The sequence below is a fragment of the Pocillopora damicornis genome, chromosome 1 (genome assembly GCF_964200805.1).
Source record: "Pocillopora damicornis chromosome 1, jaPocDami1.2, whole genome shotgun sequence".
Taxonomy (NCBI): domain Eukaryota; kingdom Metazoa; phylum Cnidaria; class Anthozoa; order Scleractinia; family Pocilloporidae; genus Pocillopora; species Pocillopora damicornis.
In genome coordinates, this window is record NC_142670.1 from 26172138 (window position 1) to 26192481 (window position 20344).

At 37.4% G+C, this 20344-nt stretch overlaps 1 protein-coding gene across 1 annotated transcript; it reads left to right on the forward strand.

Moving 5' to 3' along the window:
* The first annotated feature begins 1263 nt into the window (after positions 1–1263).
* Positions 1264–12056, forward strand: LOC149052977 (uncharacterized). The gene is made up of 6 exons (XM_089182130.1): positions 1264–1336; positions 3999–4261; positions 5519–5633; positions 9086–9208; positions 9477–9600; positions 10877–12056. The coding sequence occupies exons 1-5, from the start codon at positions 1264–1266 to the stop codon at positions 9590–9592; spliced, it is 690 nt and encodes a 229-aa protein (XP_089038256.1). The 3' UTR covers positions 9593–9600; positions 10877–12056.
* Positions 12057–20344: the final 8288 nt, after the last annotated feature.

Sequence of the window (20344 nt, forward strand, 5' to 3'; positions counted from 1 at the left end):
CTTTGAAATATTTGTGATGTGTTTCCGTAATTTATTTTTGAAAATGTAGTGGGTATTGCTAGAAAATTTATTGCGCAGGAGGTGCACAAATTTAGTCTTTGCTTCTCAGACAGAAGTGTTTATGATGACATTAAAAAAATAACACTGAAAATAATTAAAAATGATGTCGATATTCTGTCGGAAACAATTGAAGTGTTTTCACGTCGGTCGATGTTTGGGGCCAAGAAAAACACAGTATTTCACAGCATTTTCAAGAAAGACACTGGAGCATTTTCATTGACTGTTTCGATAGAAAAAGGAAAAGAAAAATGAAAGACGAATATTCGTAAGCTATAACGCGTCAGAGTCCTCCCAAAATTCATATGCGTTCGTATATGATTTCCTGTTTTTTTTTCTCATCATCCCTCTCGAACACAGCTTGGTTAAATTTCCGACCGTTCATTCCTTCTCCTCTCTTCAACACGATAAGAATGTCTCTTTGACAACACGATAAAAATAGTTTTCGTCTTTGGAAAAGCTAGCACAATTCTTCGAACTATTACTGATATCAATCAATTGAAAGCGTTTTTTTTTTCCGAAACTTTATTTTATTCCTTGGTTATTCTTAGCAGCTTTATTCTTGCCTCATTCTTCAATGAATAGCTAAATGTTTACACGGGGTCTCACCATCCGAGAATAATTTTGCGAATAAAGCTAACGAAATTTCTGCGCATGTCAAATTTCTCACGTTGACACGTTGCAAGCATCCAGAAAGATACGTTGTAACTTATTTATTATTTTATTCCTTTGGCAATTTCCTAGAAGCTTCATTCAAAGAAACAGGTTCATAAAATAACTTATTAGAGAATGAACTTCATTTAAAATGCAAAACAAAACGGTAGCGTTGAAAGAATATCTCCATAAGGTGTCTGACGTCTACCATAACAATTACTTAATGCCATGTCTAAAGTTAATTTACGTAGATAGAAATAGATCATCAATATTATTTTTTTTCATTTAAAATGCAAAACAAAACGGTAGCGTTGAAAGAATATCTCCATAAGGTGTCTGACGTCTACCATAACAATTACTTAATGCAATGTCTAGAGTTAATTTACGTAGATAGAGATAGGTCATCATTATTATTATCTTTCATTAACGTCAATTGTTTCCGCGGTACATCACACTGAGTCTTCAGTAGCTCCAGGTGAGAAGCGTCTTGCATGTGAGTGACGCAGTGTACGATTTTACACTTTGGTAATTTGGCAGGAGCAGTTTTGCAACATGTCATGCATCGTGTTTCTTGGTACCTTCACTGTGCTGTGCTCTCTGATGTGTGTTGTGAAATGCGAAGAAAGTGGGTAGATTTTCTGATTAATTTCAAGGAAAGTTTTTAAAACTGCTAATTTGTAATGCGTTTGAAGCGGGAATAAACGAAAGTAATTCATCTTGAATGTTGTATTGTGACTATTACAAAAATTCCCAATTTTTCAAAATTTTCTACCCCCTTATGGGGGAGTAAAAATGTTTATAAAGCTATTATGAAGAGATGTGAATCTTTAGAGACAGGTGGGATCTACCTCACGCAAACTGTTTTCAGCATGCGGTTGGGATGAAAGGATCATGAAATTTAGGCTGTAACTTCGGCACAAATTCATGCTGCGCTCTCTTTAATCTGTTAGTATGCTTGACGCTGAAGAAAAAATCCGTATGTGCCGTTATTGTCATGAATATGACTATGAATTTAGTGAGCTAAAGTGAAGCTTAATCATCCATTTTTCTCTCAGCATATTTACACAACGAAATAAATAAGTAGAAAATTTCTAAAACCTCCCGCGAAAGTCTAATCAGTCCTTTTACTGTCGTTTTCAAAATTACTTTCGATCAGAATCAGAAGCAAATATGTAGAATTGTAGAAACAGTAGAAATGTCGACAGAACCTTTTTACCGCGTGAACTTCCGTCGAATACACTCAAATATAAATTGAGAGATAGCTCCTTCTGAAAGAAATTTAAACGTTTTATGGCTTCAAATTCACGGGTAGGGAATTATTTTCGATTAAACAACGAAATGTGCTCCAGTTATCCAGAGACTGGAATTCTAAAGGAACACAATCATCCAGAAATAAAGAACCGAATTTAGTTCTGTTTCATCTTTCTATTATCATTATCTGTATTCGACACTGGCATAATGAACTTGGAAAAGCACTGGGCCTTTCATAAAAGCTGCACACAAAATTTTTCTCCGATCTCCATCCCAGATCTTAGATCCTAAATTGCTCGTCTCGACACGTGTTTTGAGCGCCAATTCTTTGAGTTTTGTATCTTTCCTCTTGACGGGTACAGAACTGAAATATCATCTAACAATTACTTATGAATAGTACATGTTGCCTTAATTGATATCAGCCCCATGTCAAAAGTTTGGTAACTTCTTCAAAGTGGATGAAAACACGAACTCAGATCATCGCATAACTCATCAGATAGAAAAGGCGACGTTATAAGAACATGCGTGAGGATTTAAAATTGGACAAAACACTTTCAAGGCAACGTTTGTTGCAATCCTGCTTGTTAAAGTCTCAGAAAATAAAAACAAAACAAAACCGAAAGAAAACATAACAAAACAATGAATTTATTACCCTAAACGTATCAATAAACTTTTTCAATGGGATGAATTTCGATATTTATTTGAAAAGGGGACAAAACAGAAAAATCATAAACGACACTTTAAGCCTCTCCTGGGTAAACAACAGAATGTGGTTATTGTGACCAAACCGACCATACAGGTTACACGTGCAGCCACTTCCAAAACAACACACTGCATAGTGGTACATACAACACAGTCTAAGAACAGCGAACCTGAGTGAGGATTTCGTAATTGTCAATCGCTCTGACGAAGGGCTAACGCTCGAAACGTCAGCTTTTTTACCCTTTACAGTGGCCAATTTACGTTTTCAACTCAGTTGTTAACACTAAATTACTTGCTATACTCTCCCACCGGCGTAGCACCACTGTTTCTTTAGAAACGTACCCCCTGCACCAGCCCGTAGAGCAAGTACAATTTGTTGTTTTTGAAAAATTTACAAGTGCTTATGACACCAAATTGCAAGAGAAATCATGTCATTACTTGTTAAAACACAGAGTCAAGACGGACGAAATTTGGAAAGCATGCGCATGTTATTTGTAACTTGCACTCGTGTTACAACTTTGAACTCGTGTTATAACTTTGCACTCGTGTTACATGAGAATGCACTCGTTTTCAGCCGATCAGAATTGCGTAATTTTTTCATGTACAATATTAATAAATAGAGAATAATACATGGGCGCGTGTAAATACGGAGTTTCCCTCCCATATCTACAAGCAACCATGCATTATATTGTTTATCATACAAACACATTAGCCCTTCAGTGACAAGAAAAGCCAACTTCATGAATGAATGAAAATAAATTGAAGAATCGACAATCGCACAATGCGTTGGCGTTAAGGCTCAAGATGGAAAAATGAGTTGAATCATGATTACAAAACAACAGTGGGCCTAGTTTTCAATCTACAAAATTCTCATTTATCGACTTTGTCCTTACCGACAGAAGAAGTCTTTCAGGTTATTTATAAAACTCACCCAGACTCCATTCGGGCGAAATTATTTGCATGAATACAAAACACACTTTCTTTGTTCTCATTAAAGTAATTATTTTTGTACCTTAAAATTTCTGTACATATTTACATAGAGTAAATCAGTTATGCCAATCCCTTTCAATATTGACAATGATAACAGGATGCAATCGAAACGTCATGTTAAGCTTTTTTCGTCGATTTAAATTCCTGTATTCTTTTTATTACGTTGATTGCAGTTTCATTTATCAATTTCTCTACCTCCATCCCTTCCCTATTACTTACCTTCACCACTAAATCCGGTGTCTTTGTCAAATAGAGCATTCCCATGTAACCAATGATATATTTTTTCGATCTCCTTTCTCGTTCATCCTCATGGAAAAATTATTATTCATCGTTCTTTTCTACAGACCACTGTCCTCAAGTGGATTTCAGTGCTACCCTTGCATTCAAAGGGAAACGGCTGCTTAACCACACGATAAAAGAAATTGACATCGTCGCAAAGGATATCTGTGAAGCAGTGTGCTTCATGGTGCCCACTTGTGTCAGCTATAATATACTAGTATCCAGTGATTCTCCACCGATCACCAAATGCGAGATGAATGACGCTACACATTTTGAACACCCAAGTGATCTGGTGTCATTTCCAAACAGCACCTATCGTGGATCCAAGGTGTGTTTACAACTGTAATGATTAGGATAAGGATGCCTTCTTTTGGCCTATCTGTATGTCTTTGTCACAATTTTTTACTAGTTTATTCACGTCCTTTTTATTTTGACTGTAAATATATGAAAAGTAAAGTATTCATTTCTGTAAAGAAATGAATTTGAAAGCGATCTTCGCAGTAATGAACGTTACACTAGGCAGTAGTGGCAATAGGGCGTGAAAAAAATTCAGGCAAGTACGCGATTTTAACCTATGACCTCTGTGATACCGGTGCAACGCTCTTCCAAATGAGCTAACAAGCCAACTGGGAGCTGGTCCGCAGTTCACCTTTATGATTTTCGTATATTTACAGTCATTTATTCTTCCCTACACGGTTTATTTGGAACCAACATAATGACCAGCTCCCAGTTGGCATACAAGACAGTCAGGTTAAGTGCTTTCAACCATCATGGTTTACAATTAACACGATTGGTACAGAGACGTAGATTACAAAATAACGCTTCTCGTTATCTCACCAAAGTTTCGATATTTACCGAACATCAAAGATACGTTTATACGTTTGGTTAAATTTTATCCTTGATTAAATTCAATTACCCTTTGAATATGGAGAGTATGGTATAAGTAAACACAGTTTAAGCACCGGATGAAAAAAACACAAGTCTTGAGCTGCTGTGAAGATTATGGGCACTGTCTAAAAGTTTTATTTTTCCTATCTTAATTTTTAATCTACGAATTCTTTAATTATTTGCCTTTCCCTGAATCGGAGGAACTTACTAGAGCAGTGGCGGATCTTGGGAGAAGCCCGGGAGACCGCCCCCCTTATTTTGGGTAAAAAATAAAAAAAATCGCAAAGGAAAGAAAAGCTGACAGGGAAAGCGACAAAAAACCGCCCCTTCCCCCCCCCCTTTCTCCTTAGCTTAAGGTCTGGATCCGTCACTGTGGGGGGGTCTACGGTAGGGCACTTTTGTTGGAATGTCCAGTTCTGTCAAAAAAACGGTAAAAAAATTTTCAGCTAACTATCTTTGTCTGTTTAGTTCTTATGACCGATTTATTTTCAAAGCGGGTATATTTAACTCATTGATCTTGTAGAGAGTATGTGCCGTTTAGGTGTCCTGGAAGCACTGCCAACACTTAATTACCATTTTTCACTCACGTCTCATTTATTCGCCCTCAGAATGGCTTTGTTAATTTACCTGCTTACTCTCCCCTCCTAACTTGCATAGACATCGCCTTGACTTGGCCATTTTCGTTTTCTTTGTAAAGAACGCTTGCATAAAGAAGCCATGCCCGAGTAATACGATCTGCCAAGCTGGTTCCTCCAGTGAGGGGTATACATGTGTCTGCGTACCGGGTTACACGGGTAAAGATTGCACAGAAGGTGAGGCAGATATGTGTTTTCAGTACCTAGATGTTAGCGGTCATTTGATGACTAGGAAAGTCGATAACCGGCTGTTTTATTTTAAGTCTTTAGCACTGTCCTCGTATATTTATTTTCTCGTCTAGGATAAAGAAGGACCGGCAGTAAAACTGTGAGAAAAACCTGGGCAAACGTCAGGGGAAGGGGGGAGGGGTGGAAACAGATGGAAAAACATCTATCAAGAAGGGAATAGCCTCACTGCCGCTTCTCGCAATGGAAACCTCAGTGAACCCTTGCTGCAGCGCAATCCAGCTTGTAACTCGACGCGTTCACTGTCTCTGACGTTGCGACAGCTTCCCTTGAGTTTTTGGTAAAAACATGACCAAATTGCTGCGGAGGTTTCCCTGCTAAGAGGACGTAACAGTTGGTTATTTAACGTTTTTTTTTCTTGAGTGGGACAACTAAGAAAAGTACAAGTTTTATAACGCGCGTGCTGTGTTATGTTTTTGCTCAATACCTCTTTTGTTTCGCTTCGTCTACGGTCTACGTTCCAAAAGTCCTTAGCAAATTTGAAATATGCGGATCCTCCTTAAAGGGAAGTTAACTCTTGAAGTTGGTAGCTAAGCACAGTTCCTCAACATCAGACTCATGCCAGAGGCATTTAAGCCAAAGTTGGAAAAAGAGCTGTGAAGACTCCAGAATGAAGGTATTCTCACTAAAGTGGAGGGGAGTGAATGGGCCACACAAAATGTGCCTGTCCCAGCCACAAGTCACCAGAGAAAGTGCAAGCAGTTTTGAAAGCGCCTCGCCCATGCAATGTAGCTGAAGTAAGGTTGTTCCCGGTGCTAGTCAATTACTACTACAGACTGAACCAGTCGTTAGAGAACAACTCTCTATGGAAATGGACGGAACGATGCGAAACAGCATCCCACAACCTGAAAGAAATGATCACCTCAGAGCAAATATTAACACATTAGGATCCCACTCTCCCACGAAGGCTTCCTTGTGATGCATGCCCTGTGGGAATTGGTGCCGTGCTATCCCATGTGATGAAAGACTGAGACACCCATTGTTTTTGCTTCCAGGACACTCACAAAACTGAAAAAAATCTTTCACCCTTACACCGATCGCTAGCTGTTAAGATCTATCTTCCATCCACGAAGGAGCGTTCCAGTAATTACTGTAGCCAGGCTCCGGAGCTATGCGTCATTCATGGCTGGCTACGACCACCAATTCGGGCACAAGAATACTAAAGTGCACAGCAGTGCAGATGGCCTTTCTCGGCTACCACTTAAAACCAAAGAAAGAGCAGAAAAAGTTGTGGATGCAGTGAATGTTTTCAATATGAAACAGTTGGAGCCGTTACCAGATAGGTTGAAAACGTCCGAAGAGAAGCCCAAAGGCCCCCTGTCCTGGGTGAAGTCCACGAGATGGTGGGTAAAGGATGGCTAACCAGCCATGTTCCTGTACTCAACCCCTTCTACGCTCGCAGGGATGAGATAAGAGTACACTTAGGCTGTTTGATGCAGGAAATCAGAGTCATTGTACCCCCAAAACTTTGTCCACAAGTGCTTGAAGAACTCCATCGAGAACATCTTGGAGGGATGAAGATGAAGGCACTACCAAGAAGATACATCTGGTGGCCAGGAATCCACAAGGTAATCGAGGAAGCCGCGAGGACCTGCTCGGGTTGGCAACTAATGGAGGCTGAACCTAGTACCGGAGCTATACATCTATGCGAATGGTCGTCGGCACCCTGACAGCGAATCCATGTTGATTTTGCTGGACCTTTCCTCGGCTGCATGTTTTTGATTGTTATGGATGCCCATTCGAGAAGACTGGAAATAGAAAAAATGGACACCACGACCTCAATTAAAACCATCGAGAAATTGCAGAGTCTATTCACTAGATATGGTGTGTCATCCCAGTACGTTGGTGACAATGGGCCACGGTTTATATCTGAGGACTTTCAGATGTTCCTCAAGAGATACGGAAGCAAACATCTTTCACTTGCAACATACCATCCTGCTAGCAATGATCTAGCCGAGCACTGTGTGCAAAGTTTTAAATCAGCTATGAAAAGTGAAACGGAAGTAAAAAGGTGATAGAAAGACAGATAACAACCGTAATAAGACCTTGCACACACTCACTTCTCAAATACTAATGCTGTTAAAAGGGTATCTAGTGAGAAAAGATACAGAAAGAAAAGTGACGATAACCAATTGTTGAAATTGGGAATTGGTATCAGATGGGATGCTGATGGTAAGACCATTTATGACCTCAGTAAAACACAATATGATAATGAAGCTGTAACCTTAAGGCAGATGAAACACGTCACAGGCAAGAAAATAGATATGGACAATCTGTTACCCCAGACATTAAAATGCAGGTTGTTAATACCAGATTATGACAGCAGTGAAAACGGTGATGAAGATGAGGTTAACAAGAAATATGCTGACAGGAAAACTTTTACTTAAGACGTATCAATAAGGTCTTGATATGAAAGGCAATGAGTGATTAATACAGGACGACCCGGGTTCTAGTCCTGGCCGGGGTAAGGCGTTGTGCCCTTGAAGCGTGCGGGGAGAAAAAAAAAATGCGAGATCCACTTTTAGGCTTGGCTAAATCTATATATTTGCCTTTCACATGATAATAGTAATAGTATAATAGTAGGATTTCTCACAAGTGGAGGTAGTGATTTAATATCAAATAGGGCCCATTTCTCTTTCGAAACATCAACTGGTCATATAACTCTTGACATATCTGTTATTTATGAGATACATTTTCAAGACATACAAAGGCCCATCTTGTAATATACATATAAATCCTCGGAGCGTCAATCCTAATATTTTGTTCGTCTATATATTGAAGACACAAACAATAAATGTACAGACATTACTGTTTTTTTTATCCCATTAGTGTAACTGCTGAATTTGAAGTAAGGATTCAAACAGCTCAAGGAATGTCGGATGGTGGTTCTTACAGTCAGATTCTTATTAATAAATCAGTTAATTTAGTATAATCACATATTATATGAATGGTTATTTCTTCTGGCGCTGATACAAGACTGACAAAACAGAGTAATTAGTATACGTGGTCCACCAGGTTTTGGAGGGTCTTAAAAAAACCAATCATATCATTGAACAAAAGCCCAATAAGTGAAATAACATTATTATACAAATACTATCACAAACGGCTTCGATTGTATAAAGAAGCTTATAAGAGGTTCAAGACACTAGATCTGTTATGCAATATGTCATCATCTTGTTTAATAGTGGGTGGTACTATAGGTGGAGGGGTAACTACAAGTCCCATCGTAGTTGTCATTATACTTGATAGTGCTTTGATACAAAAAACGCACTGAGAAATGAAAGATTTTAAAAAGATATGAGTTAAAATATGAGTTATTAGTTGTCTGTGCATGGTAGAAAATCGAAATCTTGGTAATTAAATTACTTTTTTTTTTCTTTGAGACGTTGAAGAGTGCAGTCTGGGAAAACACAAATGTGATTCAAATGCTGAATGTACAAATACCCTTGGATCCTACAGCTGCAAATGTAAAGAAGGATTTTCAGGAGATGGCCAAACGTGCCTAGGTGAGTGTTGACTATCAGCAATTTTACACAAAAGCCGCATCGCATTCCTGTCGTAACACAAAAAGGTCTATATATAGGTCCTTTTCTTGAACTTCTGCATGCTTGTCCATGTGCCGTTTATTTTATAGTCTGAATAGCAGATAGAGCTTAGATCATAAAAAGCAACGAAATTAGCTATTTGGAAATAAAATTGTGTAGAAGCCAATATAATCTTTTTGTGTTATTCATTCCACCAGACCTCTTATCAATGTGTTTCTGTCATCTTCAGATATCGATGAGTGTGCTTTGGTTAATAATAATTGTAGCAAGGGTGGCGCCAATTGTACAAACACTGTGGGGTCATTCAATTGCACTTGCCAAACTCTATTTCTGGAACGGAATTGAATGTGAAGGTTTGTTTTCTGTTCCTCTATCTTTCTCTGTGAGAGTATAATTTCATGGAGTTTCAGCGATAGACTTTTTAACCACTTAGAAATAACCGGCTTTCTGAGTCTTCATTTTCTCGTCTGTTTGTGTGTTCATATCTTCGTCATTCTGCATTTCCTTTGAAGCATTGGAATAGACCACTTCCAAGTTCTCGGACTTCAGTGATCTGGTGCCGAAATTAAGGCGTGAGAACGAGGCTAAGTGCGAAGTCACCCCCATCGGTATACAGAATAAAGAGCTGTGTTAGTGAAAATGAGGGAAAATTTCTCTAAATTCGGCGTCGGAGTGTGAAAAATTACTTGCGGGAGAGAAACACTTAGCTCAGAGATGGCGGCAAAGTTAAAAAAAAGGCGAACTGTTCAATTTAAGCCAGAAAACTATAGCACATCAAACAAGCTGTTTCTGCCGAACACCACGCGTTAAACGAGAGACACTTTAAGTGCCGCTCCCGCTAAGAGCGGTCCTCTCGACTTCCCGTCGGAAAAAAGTTTTCTTTTATTTTTTGCCGATTTAAAGGGTTTAGGACACATGTTTCAAAAATCGTTTAGTTCTTCTCCAATTCTCTTTTTTTGCGTCACCACAAGCCAAAAATGATTTTTGGCCAGACCACCCCTGTGGACAGCGATCGAAGGTGTAAATTTCAAAGATTTTGTCCAGCGCGCAGCGACTGCAGCAATGTAGCTCACGGAATTCTATCTTGCTACAAGTTACAAAGTGTATTCAGTTAGTTGACAGAAAAAATATGGAAACTTCAGCTGAAATATTTTTCATACTAGCGTGATCAGAGTAGACCGTTCTCTTCGACCTTGATTTGCATATCAAAAATTCACTACTTTTTACGAAAGAATTATCAAAATGCAGGCGTTAATCGGGCTGAAAAAGCATATCAATGCATAGTTTATACACCAATGAGGTCATGGATTTCCTCAAATCCGCGGGTATATCTAATGTAAGGGTTGCGGGAATTTCGTTGTAAAAATAATTTAGGAGACTGGCACTCGCCCTATAACGAATCTTCTCTTACAAGGAAGAAGGTAATTGGAAAGTCAATGCCGAGCTGGTACAAAATTTTCCGTATTTTTACACAACATCGTCGCTGTAATGTGTCATGTGCCTGCTTTTACTATAAGAGGATGGTTATAATAATGCATAAATAATCCTGATGAGTTCTCGCAATCAAGGTCAAATTAAAAATATATATATATATATCATTTCTTTTTTGAATCGCAATTTACTTTCCAGCCGACGGCTGTTATCACTACTCAACACTGAGCGACGCTGACAGAAAGAGTAGTTACGATACACCCCCATCTAGTGAAGGTGTGTGTGACAACTTGCTACTTGAGGGATGGTATCGTTTTGAGGGAGCTGCAGGGACAAAAATGCCAACAACGCCAGTGGATAATTTTCACTGTAATACAGCCTTCTCAGGCTGGTTGAATGGTGCTGAATCTACAGTGGCAGATGGTGAAGTAATTAGGGCGGTCTGCTACACCAGAAGTTCTAACACTTGCAGCCATTCAAATGAAATCTTAATGAAAAACTGTGGATCCTTCTTTATCTACAAACTGACTCCAACTCCGATTTGTAATTCTCGCTACTGTAGCACAGACTAAACATGAAGTAGATAAACAGGAAAAAAAGTTGCAAATGATTAACCATTTGTTGGGGCATAATTTGTTGTTCTTAATTCTTATAAAATTTAAACTGGTTCTGTTACGTTGCTATGTGCAGTAACTTCAGAATTATACTCTGATTTACTCCAATTTACCACCATTTAAGCTGACGTAGACTACAACACATTGTATAGATCATCACTTCATTGAATGTATTATCGTGTTTGCCGGCCCGGACGAGGTCACATTTCTCTTTAAACTTTCGCCTGAGCCACTTTTCAACGTATATTGTCATATGTGGTTATTTGCCTGCACTGAAAATGGACTTAAGCTAATTTGTGACGAAAATACATGATCGACAAAACCGAATCGTTCACAAAAGAAGACGCGAAGACCTCTGCATTTTATATTCTATTTTATAAAATAGAGGCTGGTCAGAAGGGATCATAATAAGATTGCTTTGATATAAATAAATGTTTTTGTGCAGTATTTAGGAAGGAAAAGGATTGTAATTTAGGCATCGCATGTGCTACAAAAAGAGAGCACTTAAAAATATCCCAACAACAATCATTCACTGACGGTGCCTCTTGATGGCGAGATAATTCTGCTTTGTTACGCCTTTAGCAAAAAAATAGTTTTCAACTTAGGCTATTACAGTTCCAATATAGGAACTGCAGATAGAATCTCATTTTTCTGTTTAATCAAGACTGTCAGGTTTGAACTCTGAGAAAAAGTCACGGCACTACTTAAAAAAAAATAAGTAAATAAGGTTCGAAAAATGCTTGTTTCTTTTCGTTATTTTGAGCTAAAAACTATTTATTTTGAGCTAATAAAAGACCCCAACTGTTACAATTCGCAGCGCCAAAAAAAGAGCAGTCGAAACACTATAACACAAAAACCCAAAGGACATAGCAAAATTTCCCGAATAAGATATTTGTCTGTTTCATTGAGTTTAGTACGGTAAAGTCACTCTCAAGATTGAGGCGTCTATAGAAACATGAACAGGTATACTCTGTTGAAGTCCTAAATGTAGTAACTTTCCTAAATGTAATAACTGTCCTAAATGTAATAAAGTCCTAAATGTAATAACATTTGGTCCTAAATGTAATAAAGCCTTAAATGTAATAACGTTCGGTCCTAAATGTAATAAGCTTCCTATGCAGTCGTTTAGCAGCGCTAACATTGAGATGTTAAAGTGACAGCTGTTGCACTAAAGAATCCTCTGACCAATATTTAAGGCATACAAATGCAATATCCCAGATTCAAAATTGAATAAATCAAGATAGTCATTCTTAAAAATGAACTCAAAATGCTTCATTAAAATCAATTGACACTCAATAACATTGATGAGCAAAATTTCAGTAACACTACTGATAATAATGCTTTTCTTTTGGATTAACATGTCACACAGTGAAATCATTCAAACTGCTCTAAAATGGTGCATCACTAATAAAGACTTTAACACGAACGATAACATCAACAATAGCATTCTAGTTCAACATCAATTGTAGTCGATCGATTCCATCCTATTGAGCTTCCAGCCAAGCACTAGCCCACTTTGCGCTGGAAATGATTTTCTTCAGCTCGATCATTAAACCGCTTATGGGACCATACTTCGACTGCTGATATTTCCTATGTCTAGCAAGTAAAAAGACGCTGATTGATATCAGCGAGCCCGTAATGTGACATGTATACTGGTCAGCGGTTTTTTAGTGCCACAGCTGTCACTTTAACAGCTCAATGTGGATGTCCGCCATAACAACAATGCACTGAAGGAGTTAAACGATCGCATTGGAGGCTTATTACATTTAGGACTTTATTACATTTAGGACCAAATGTTATTACATTTAAACCTTTATTACATTTAGGACAGTTATTACATTTAGGACTTCAACATACTCTACTTGTTAGATGAATGCAAAGACAACATGAATGTCTGAGATTTAGAGGATTCGTAAGGAATTAGCGAGGTAACCGTATTACAAAGGTATTCGTAGGGAGACGTTCGGCCACACCTCAAAACACTTTTGAATTCAACAAAAAGGAAATATTTGCTCAGTATTTTTACTGTATGAAAAATATGAGTCATCACACGTAAGGCAAGTCTCTTTTAGTCAATTTTATGCATGTGGATTTTATCCGTTATTCGACCCCTTTTCCTTTAAGTTCAACGGATGAAAAACTTTTCCAAATGAACGTTGGTATGTTGGGATGTTGGGATGTCGAGTACATGTAAAAAGATCGTAGCGGACAAATCAAAACTTGCACATTAAGGTAACACCTCACATGCGTATATCTTCAATTTTTTTGTAGAAGGTTGGAGTATTTTGAGGCATAATTTTAAGACCCACAGGGACTTCAACAAATGCTAGAACTTGGCTTGTATGCTCATTTCGAGCATGCATTTCGTTTCACGATAAAAATTAGCTTTCAACTATGTTAGAAAATATAAAAAACAAATTTAACACACGGCTCAAATGATTTATTCAGACTTCATCCGGGCAAAACATTTAACACAAACTTTTAACTCTGGAGGTCCTTTTTACGTAAGTTCGGGCTGCATTCCTGCATTGAATGGGTCGAAAAAATCATAATTTAAAGAAACGAAACGCGTTATTTCATTTTATTATAACAGGATTAGGAAAGGGTTACAGATTTTTTATAAAAAAATAAATTTTCTAAACGGAGATAAAAAGTGGAAGGCTTAAGTACTCAAATACAAAAAGAGATGATTTTTCTCATCTACACATTTTACGGTAATTCAAGTAATACATACAATTCTGATTAAACTTTTCGCTTTCTAAGTACCCAATAAAATACAAATCATTTTTAATAATAAAAGTAGGTATGTTTTGGCAAATATTGGACTAAGCTTTAACCCTCTCCAACGTGAGATTGGGATACATATTCTCCATACTGATCCCTGTACATCTCCAATAGTAAGATATGGAGAATTTGTTCAACTTGTTCGAGCTTCTCTGTTTGGGGATCATTTTCCTTATTCTCATGACCTTATACTTGATTCAACAGTTAAACTGTAAGGAGAAATATGATGCCAATCACTCCTAGGGATCAAAAGGGCTAAGAGCAACCGATACCGATAAAGTAGAATTATAAATGATTATTGGATGAGGTGTTTGTGATCTCCAGAATAATCAAGCTCGAGGTAGGGGTTATCTGCCGAAGCCGAAGGCTGAAGCTGATTACCCCCGGAACTTGAAAATGCATCGTTTTTTTTTCCCTTCACTAATGCAGTACTGAAAATTTACAATGCTAAAAAAACAGAGAGGAGTCCAATTCCGTCTGTAATCATACGAGTGATAACAAATTCGGATGAACGCACAGCGAGGGTTAGATTTGTTTATCACGAGTATGATTACAGACCGAATTGGACGACATGAAGGTTTATTACTAATTAATCATAAAAATTACAATTTTCGAGAAAGAAGAATGGCCAAGTTACCAAAGAAAGGGAATATTTGCATTAAAAGACTGACAAAGGAGGCGTAAATTGTTTAATGGTTGTGATTGGTTGATTTAAACTACAGCTTTGAATGTGATTAGCTAGTTAGCTACTGTCTGGTAACAAACTGTCCGATAACAGTTTGGCAAGTGAATGGAAAATAGGAGTTGTTTAAACCAATCACAATCGAGGAAAATGTAACTTTTATGATTAAAACATTTACATCACTAACATAACTTACAATGCTAACACTAAAAAATAAGGATTACCCAATCAGCTGGCCTAATATATACTACTAACTTGAGGTTAATACCTAACTTAAAAGCATAGCTTGCTTAATTACACACACACTGACTTACCTACGTTATTTGCGCAAACATCTATTTTACCCTGTGTGTCAAATGTGAAATGTTTAAAACCTTACAATGACAACATCGCTTACCGAAAAAAATCCAAATAAATGAATAAGACTTAGAAATAAAATAAAATAGCAGTATAACTAGAGATTTATGTATTTGTAAAGAAACATTGAATACGTTTATATTTAGTAAAAACTACATGCGGTAGTAATGTAATTGTCGAGCCCAATTTCATAAATTGCACTCAAACTCGGCAACTCTATACTACTTTTCATAAGATGGGAATAATTTGATGAAATTATGCTATTTTACATATTATTACTCTGGTAATGTTGGAACTGTCTTCAATTTTTGGACACCACACGACGAAATTATATTTTAAGAGGTTATTTCGAGAAACCCAATCTCCGATTCTATCTCAATGCATGCACAGTGTGCGCGAAGTGAAAAATAATAGGACAGTTTCCAAGTGACCAGCAGACGGGACTCGAAGCTTCATCAGCATTTTTTTTTTCCATTTTACCAAAAATCAGGAATTAGGACAAAATGTGTTACTGTTGGTTTGCATTTATCGCTGTTTAGAGCTTGAAGCCTGACGGAATAATTTTGTTAAAAGGTCGACGTCGACGTCCATCAGATGAAAAATAAACAACAAAGTGCACTCCTCTTTAGTTTCTCTTTAGTTCGTAAGTATCATTTAATCAAGAAACGAGACAAAACGCTATTCATAGATTAAGGTTGTCCACAGTATTTGAAGTTTGCACATGATACACATCAATGACTCTCCCACACTTGCAGAATTTTATATTTCGAGCCGCGATGGAAGCGTTTAGTTTTGTTTTATACTGTAGACGCGAAAAGAAGTGCTTTAATCTGGCTCAGACTTGAGTTGTACTAGTTGAATCACAGTTCAGCAGAAACGTGTAAAACAGGACGCAACGCACCAAAAAGGTAGCAGCATTCAAAAAGGCAGTTATTTACTGCTTGTTACTACTTATCATTCAGTCAAAAACCAGTTCCCAGAAAATTTATTTGACTTCCATTTTAAGTCTACCGAGGCGTTACATAAAGTTTCGTAAGCGAGAAAAAGAATTTTTTTTCATAACACTGGTAAAATTGGATTCCTTTCGAAATCGATTGCATGCGTGATTTTAGGATAGGTCATGAATTAATTTGCCAGTGTACCAAGAGCTGAAAAAGTCGAAATTCTCCAGCGAACAAAGCGCGGTCTACACGGTGTGCAGTCTACAGTCTGCAGTCTGCGTTTTATTATGACCGCTTTCCCATGCTTTCTACTTGATTCGCTCGAACGTCAGGAAATGTCTCACAAAACATGGAGCTACTTTCTCTTCGCTCAACATCTTGAGGCATACTTATTGCTCGGGTTATGATGAACATGCTTGCAATACGTTTTTTCCCCGTAATGCTGGAAACTGAAGAATCAATCTCTGAAATTGATAGTCATCACCTTTTGCAAGGAGCGTCCGACCTGTGATCGTGTAATGAAACGGGGTCCTGGCAATTTGAGGTTACAGGCGCGCTGTGGTATGGAATTGTGTGATTATATAATTTTGCTGTGTAAGTTATCTCACTGTAACAATAAATGGTATTTAGATTCCATTAAACAATTTTGCTCAAGCTTTCAATGGTGCATGGTAATTCTTACAAATGCTAAATGATATAAGGAACTGGTCAAAAAATATGTGAGTTTTTTAAGGGTTGGAATTTGGAAAAGTAAGGATCCTCCTTTAATTAGGTCTGAAGTTACTGTGGGGCCCTCTATTTTAATTCATGTTTTTACTTTGACCTGCCTGTGAGAAAATGTAAAATTATATAGCTATTTCGACATAGTTAATTTCTTGTTTTGATGAAGCGAACAATGGCTCAAGCCTTAAGCCTCATTGGTCCTTTTATGAAGAGAAAAAATTAGTGGTGACATATGTCAGTCAGATATTACCTCCTTCAAAAGAGTTTTAATACGTTACACAATCTGTCGCGCTTGCGTTGTTATCAAGTCAAGAACTTTCTAACATAAGCATACCGGCATCTGTCAGAGGCAACTTCTGTATATCATCCACTTAAAGAATTGGGCGATGAGTGGGCTTCAATCTGGTAAAATGTTCACAGCCCTGTTTTTACACGGTGCGCTGAGTAAGTACAAATGATGCTCTACTACGTCTTGTGGTTATACTATAGAAAAGTTCAGCAAATAGTGACTGGTTAGATATAGATATAGATATTTCGGTATCAGAACATCCTGTAGCTCCAAGCGAAATCCAACCGGAAAGAAGATGATTTTATCGGTGGCTTTTATCGGGCTCTCTCATCCAAACAAAGTGAACTCCGGTAATTTGTGTTCTTAAAGTTTTATAGCACTTGGAAAGTATTTCAAACTCTTCACGGTGGCTTATTTACGTTTTCAACTCAGTTGTTAACACTAAATTCAGTTACCTGTTATACTCTCCCACCGACGCAGCATCACAGTTTCTTTTAGTAACTTTATTCATGTCCAGAATAAGCTACCAGGATTAAGGAAGTTGTATGAAGGAATAGGCTCGTTCGTTTGTGTCATTAATTTTTTAAACTTTCCTGTTGCCAATGTTTTGAGGAGGTTTGGTAATCAGGGCAAAGTAACTGAGGATTTTAGCAGGCCATTTATTTAGGGGAAATATTCAAAGAGAAAGTGACTTTTTTTTAAACCTGAAACCTCTCATCCTGAAAAGTCATACTTGTGCCTGATAACTCATTCTTATTCTGATAAACTAGTTTTAAGATGATGCAATATTTTATTACACGAATTTGATGCATACCCTGTGCGCCAAACTTTAATGACTATACTTTTAGGGCCACGAACAATCCCTGCACATAGTAAAATGTTTGTGAAGGAAAGAAAATTTGCTTGAAAATTAGAATTTGGCGTGGGCCGGATAAACAAGATTCCTAGGAAAAGAAATGTGTACTAACGAAAAATCCTCTTAAACTTTTTCACAACACCTGCTAGTAACGTCATTCGAAGTAGTCACGATTTCCGTTTTAATGTTGAAAACATATGCATATGCATATTTCCTATAAACCTGAAGTTCAAGCCTGTGATGACTTCAAAACTTTGATGTACACCTCAATAGGAGAACAAATAAATTTCCGTGCAAAAGTATTTACCTTCTATATTCACTTTTGATATTGTTTCTTTCCTCTTAGCGTTTCTTACCGTTCTTCCCACAATTTTCTCGTATTGTTTCTATGTAAATATTTTAGAGCTTTAGTCAGCACCTCATTAGCATTTTTACAATTGATTAAAGAAGCGCATGATAAAAATTTTATTCTTCAGCTTGGAAATGACCGTTGCGCGGTCGAAACGTCGTTACTTGTTAACGTTTATTTCTTTTTAATAAAATTGTCTACAAATGTAGTTTTTAGTTTTTTGAAGATGCAAAATGATTTGGAAACAGATAAACACAATAAAACAGCTTTTGTAGTTTTAAAATTTCAATGATAGTCATTATTCACCATTGTTGTGTCTTAATTGATGTTTACTGCAAAACCTGTTAGAAGTATTAATTATGGAGGGTTTCAGGAACACAATCGCATAGTTTTCTACCTCTGAAGTTACTGTGACAAGATGTCACCCGATAAATACACAGACACCAAGTAAGATCTCTTTAGCGAAAAAACGAATTAAGTTCGTCGACTAAAACTTATTTAGACGTTTCGCTTGAACAATCTTGCACGAAAAGAACTGGGAGTTACATTCGTGCTAATTTTATAAAAACGCTACATAGGAAACTATAATTGTGGTAAATAGAAGGCAAGTTTGGAGAAGGACTTTTTACAATGGATGCCGTCAGCGACAGTTCAGCTTGTGACTGGTTTATTTTTTATTTCCCTTTCAATTAACTCCCTACTTCCTCGACTATTTTTATCGGCTTCAGTTGTTGAATGTTCTTCTCTAAACGGACGCCAAAACCCTGCAGACGGTTAATTATAGAATTCCACCCCTTCAATGGTTCCCCAACGGCACTCTCTTGCCATGGAATAATACTACGCAACTTGCAAAATTTTGGCATCGAATAAGGTGTATATATTTATAGTTATTTGTTCTGAGACAAATTTTGTTCTGAGACAATTTTGAACTATTTGAACATACAAGTAAATGTCTAATCTATACGTTTGACCTCTCGATGATGAAAATGACTGAATTATGACTGAATTATGACTGAATTATCACTGAATTATCTTCAAATGTCAGCGGCGGTGGGAAATTTCGGAAAAACAAAGCTATGGGGTACTAGTATTTGCTTTGTTCCAAGCATTTGAAGTTATTTGAAGTCGTTGCCTAAAGGAATCGGCGCCCATCCCGGTTACTTCGAGGCACAGTTACACACCGACTATAAGCCGGATAATGTTTTGGCGTTTTTCACCGCAATTTCTTATCATTTCCATATTAGTTTTGGGCTTCAATTGAACAAAATATAAGGAAAGAGATAGATAACAGATTAAAGCTGTTTTGCGTATTATTCTTCAATTAATACTTTTTGCAGCACACAACCGCTATCAACATCTTTGGTTGAAAACGTTTTCTCTCTTTGCTGGTGGTGCTCGACTCTATGAACAATAGAGATTGTCTCTTTTGCTTTCCTCCGTCTATTTTTTTTTTCTGTTTTTCATATGTCTTGAATAAGCAGAACAGCAACAACTGGGAAATTTCACCTGGTATTTTAAAAGTGTATCTGGTCACGTTACGCACTTAGACCGATCCTGTATGGGCGGAAATACAACTTATCATTTCAAATCATTTTATTAATCCTTCCGCGCCGGCTTTCACCAGTATCTAGTTGTTGCATGTACGTTTGGTGTTTACCATACAAAGATCACTTTTATTCCCTTTTTCCATATTTATGGGGCAGAATTTCACTTGAAAATCAATTTCGTTTTGATTAAGGATACGGAAAGCCTTCGAGAGCCAATGGTTTGTATTTTTTATTGAGTTTTTTTTTTTTTTTATGAGAACAAATAACTCTACGTTAGCGTGTAGAGTGGTATGTTGCTTGCACTAATCAGACTGCTGCATTAGAATATTTATCTCGTACCAATCAGGGTATGTATTTCGAACCAATCAGATTGCTACATTAGGGTATGTGTCTCTCATCAATCATACACAGCATTCGGATATCTTGTAACAGTCATGTTGTTTGAGTATTGTTCTTGCAAATGATGACACGGAATCAGGGGGGCCGTGCACAAAGAATGAAGGAAATTTTGGGCTGATTTGATA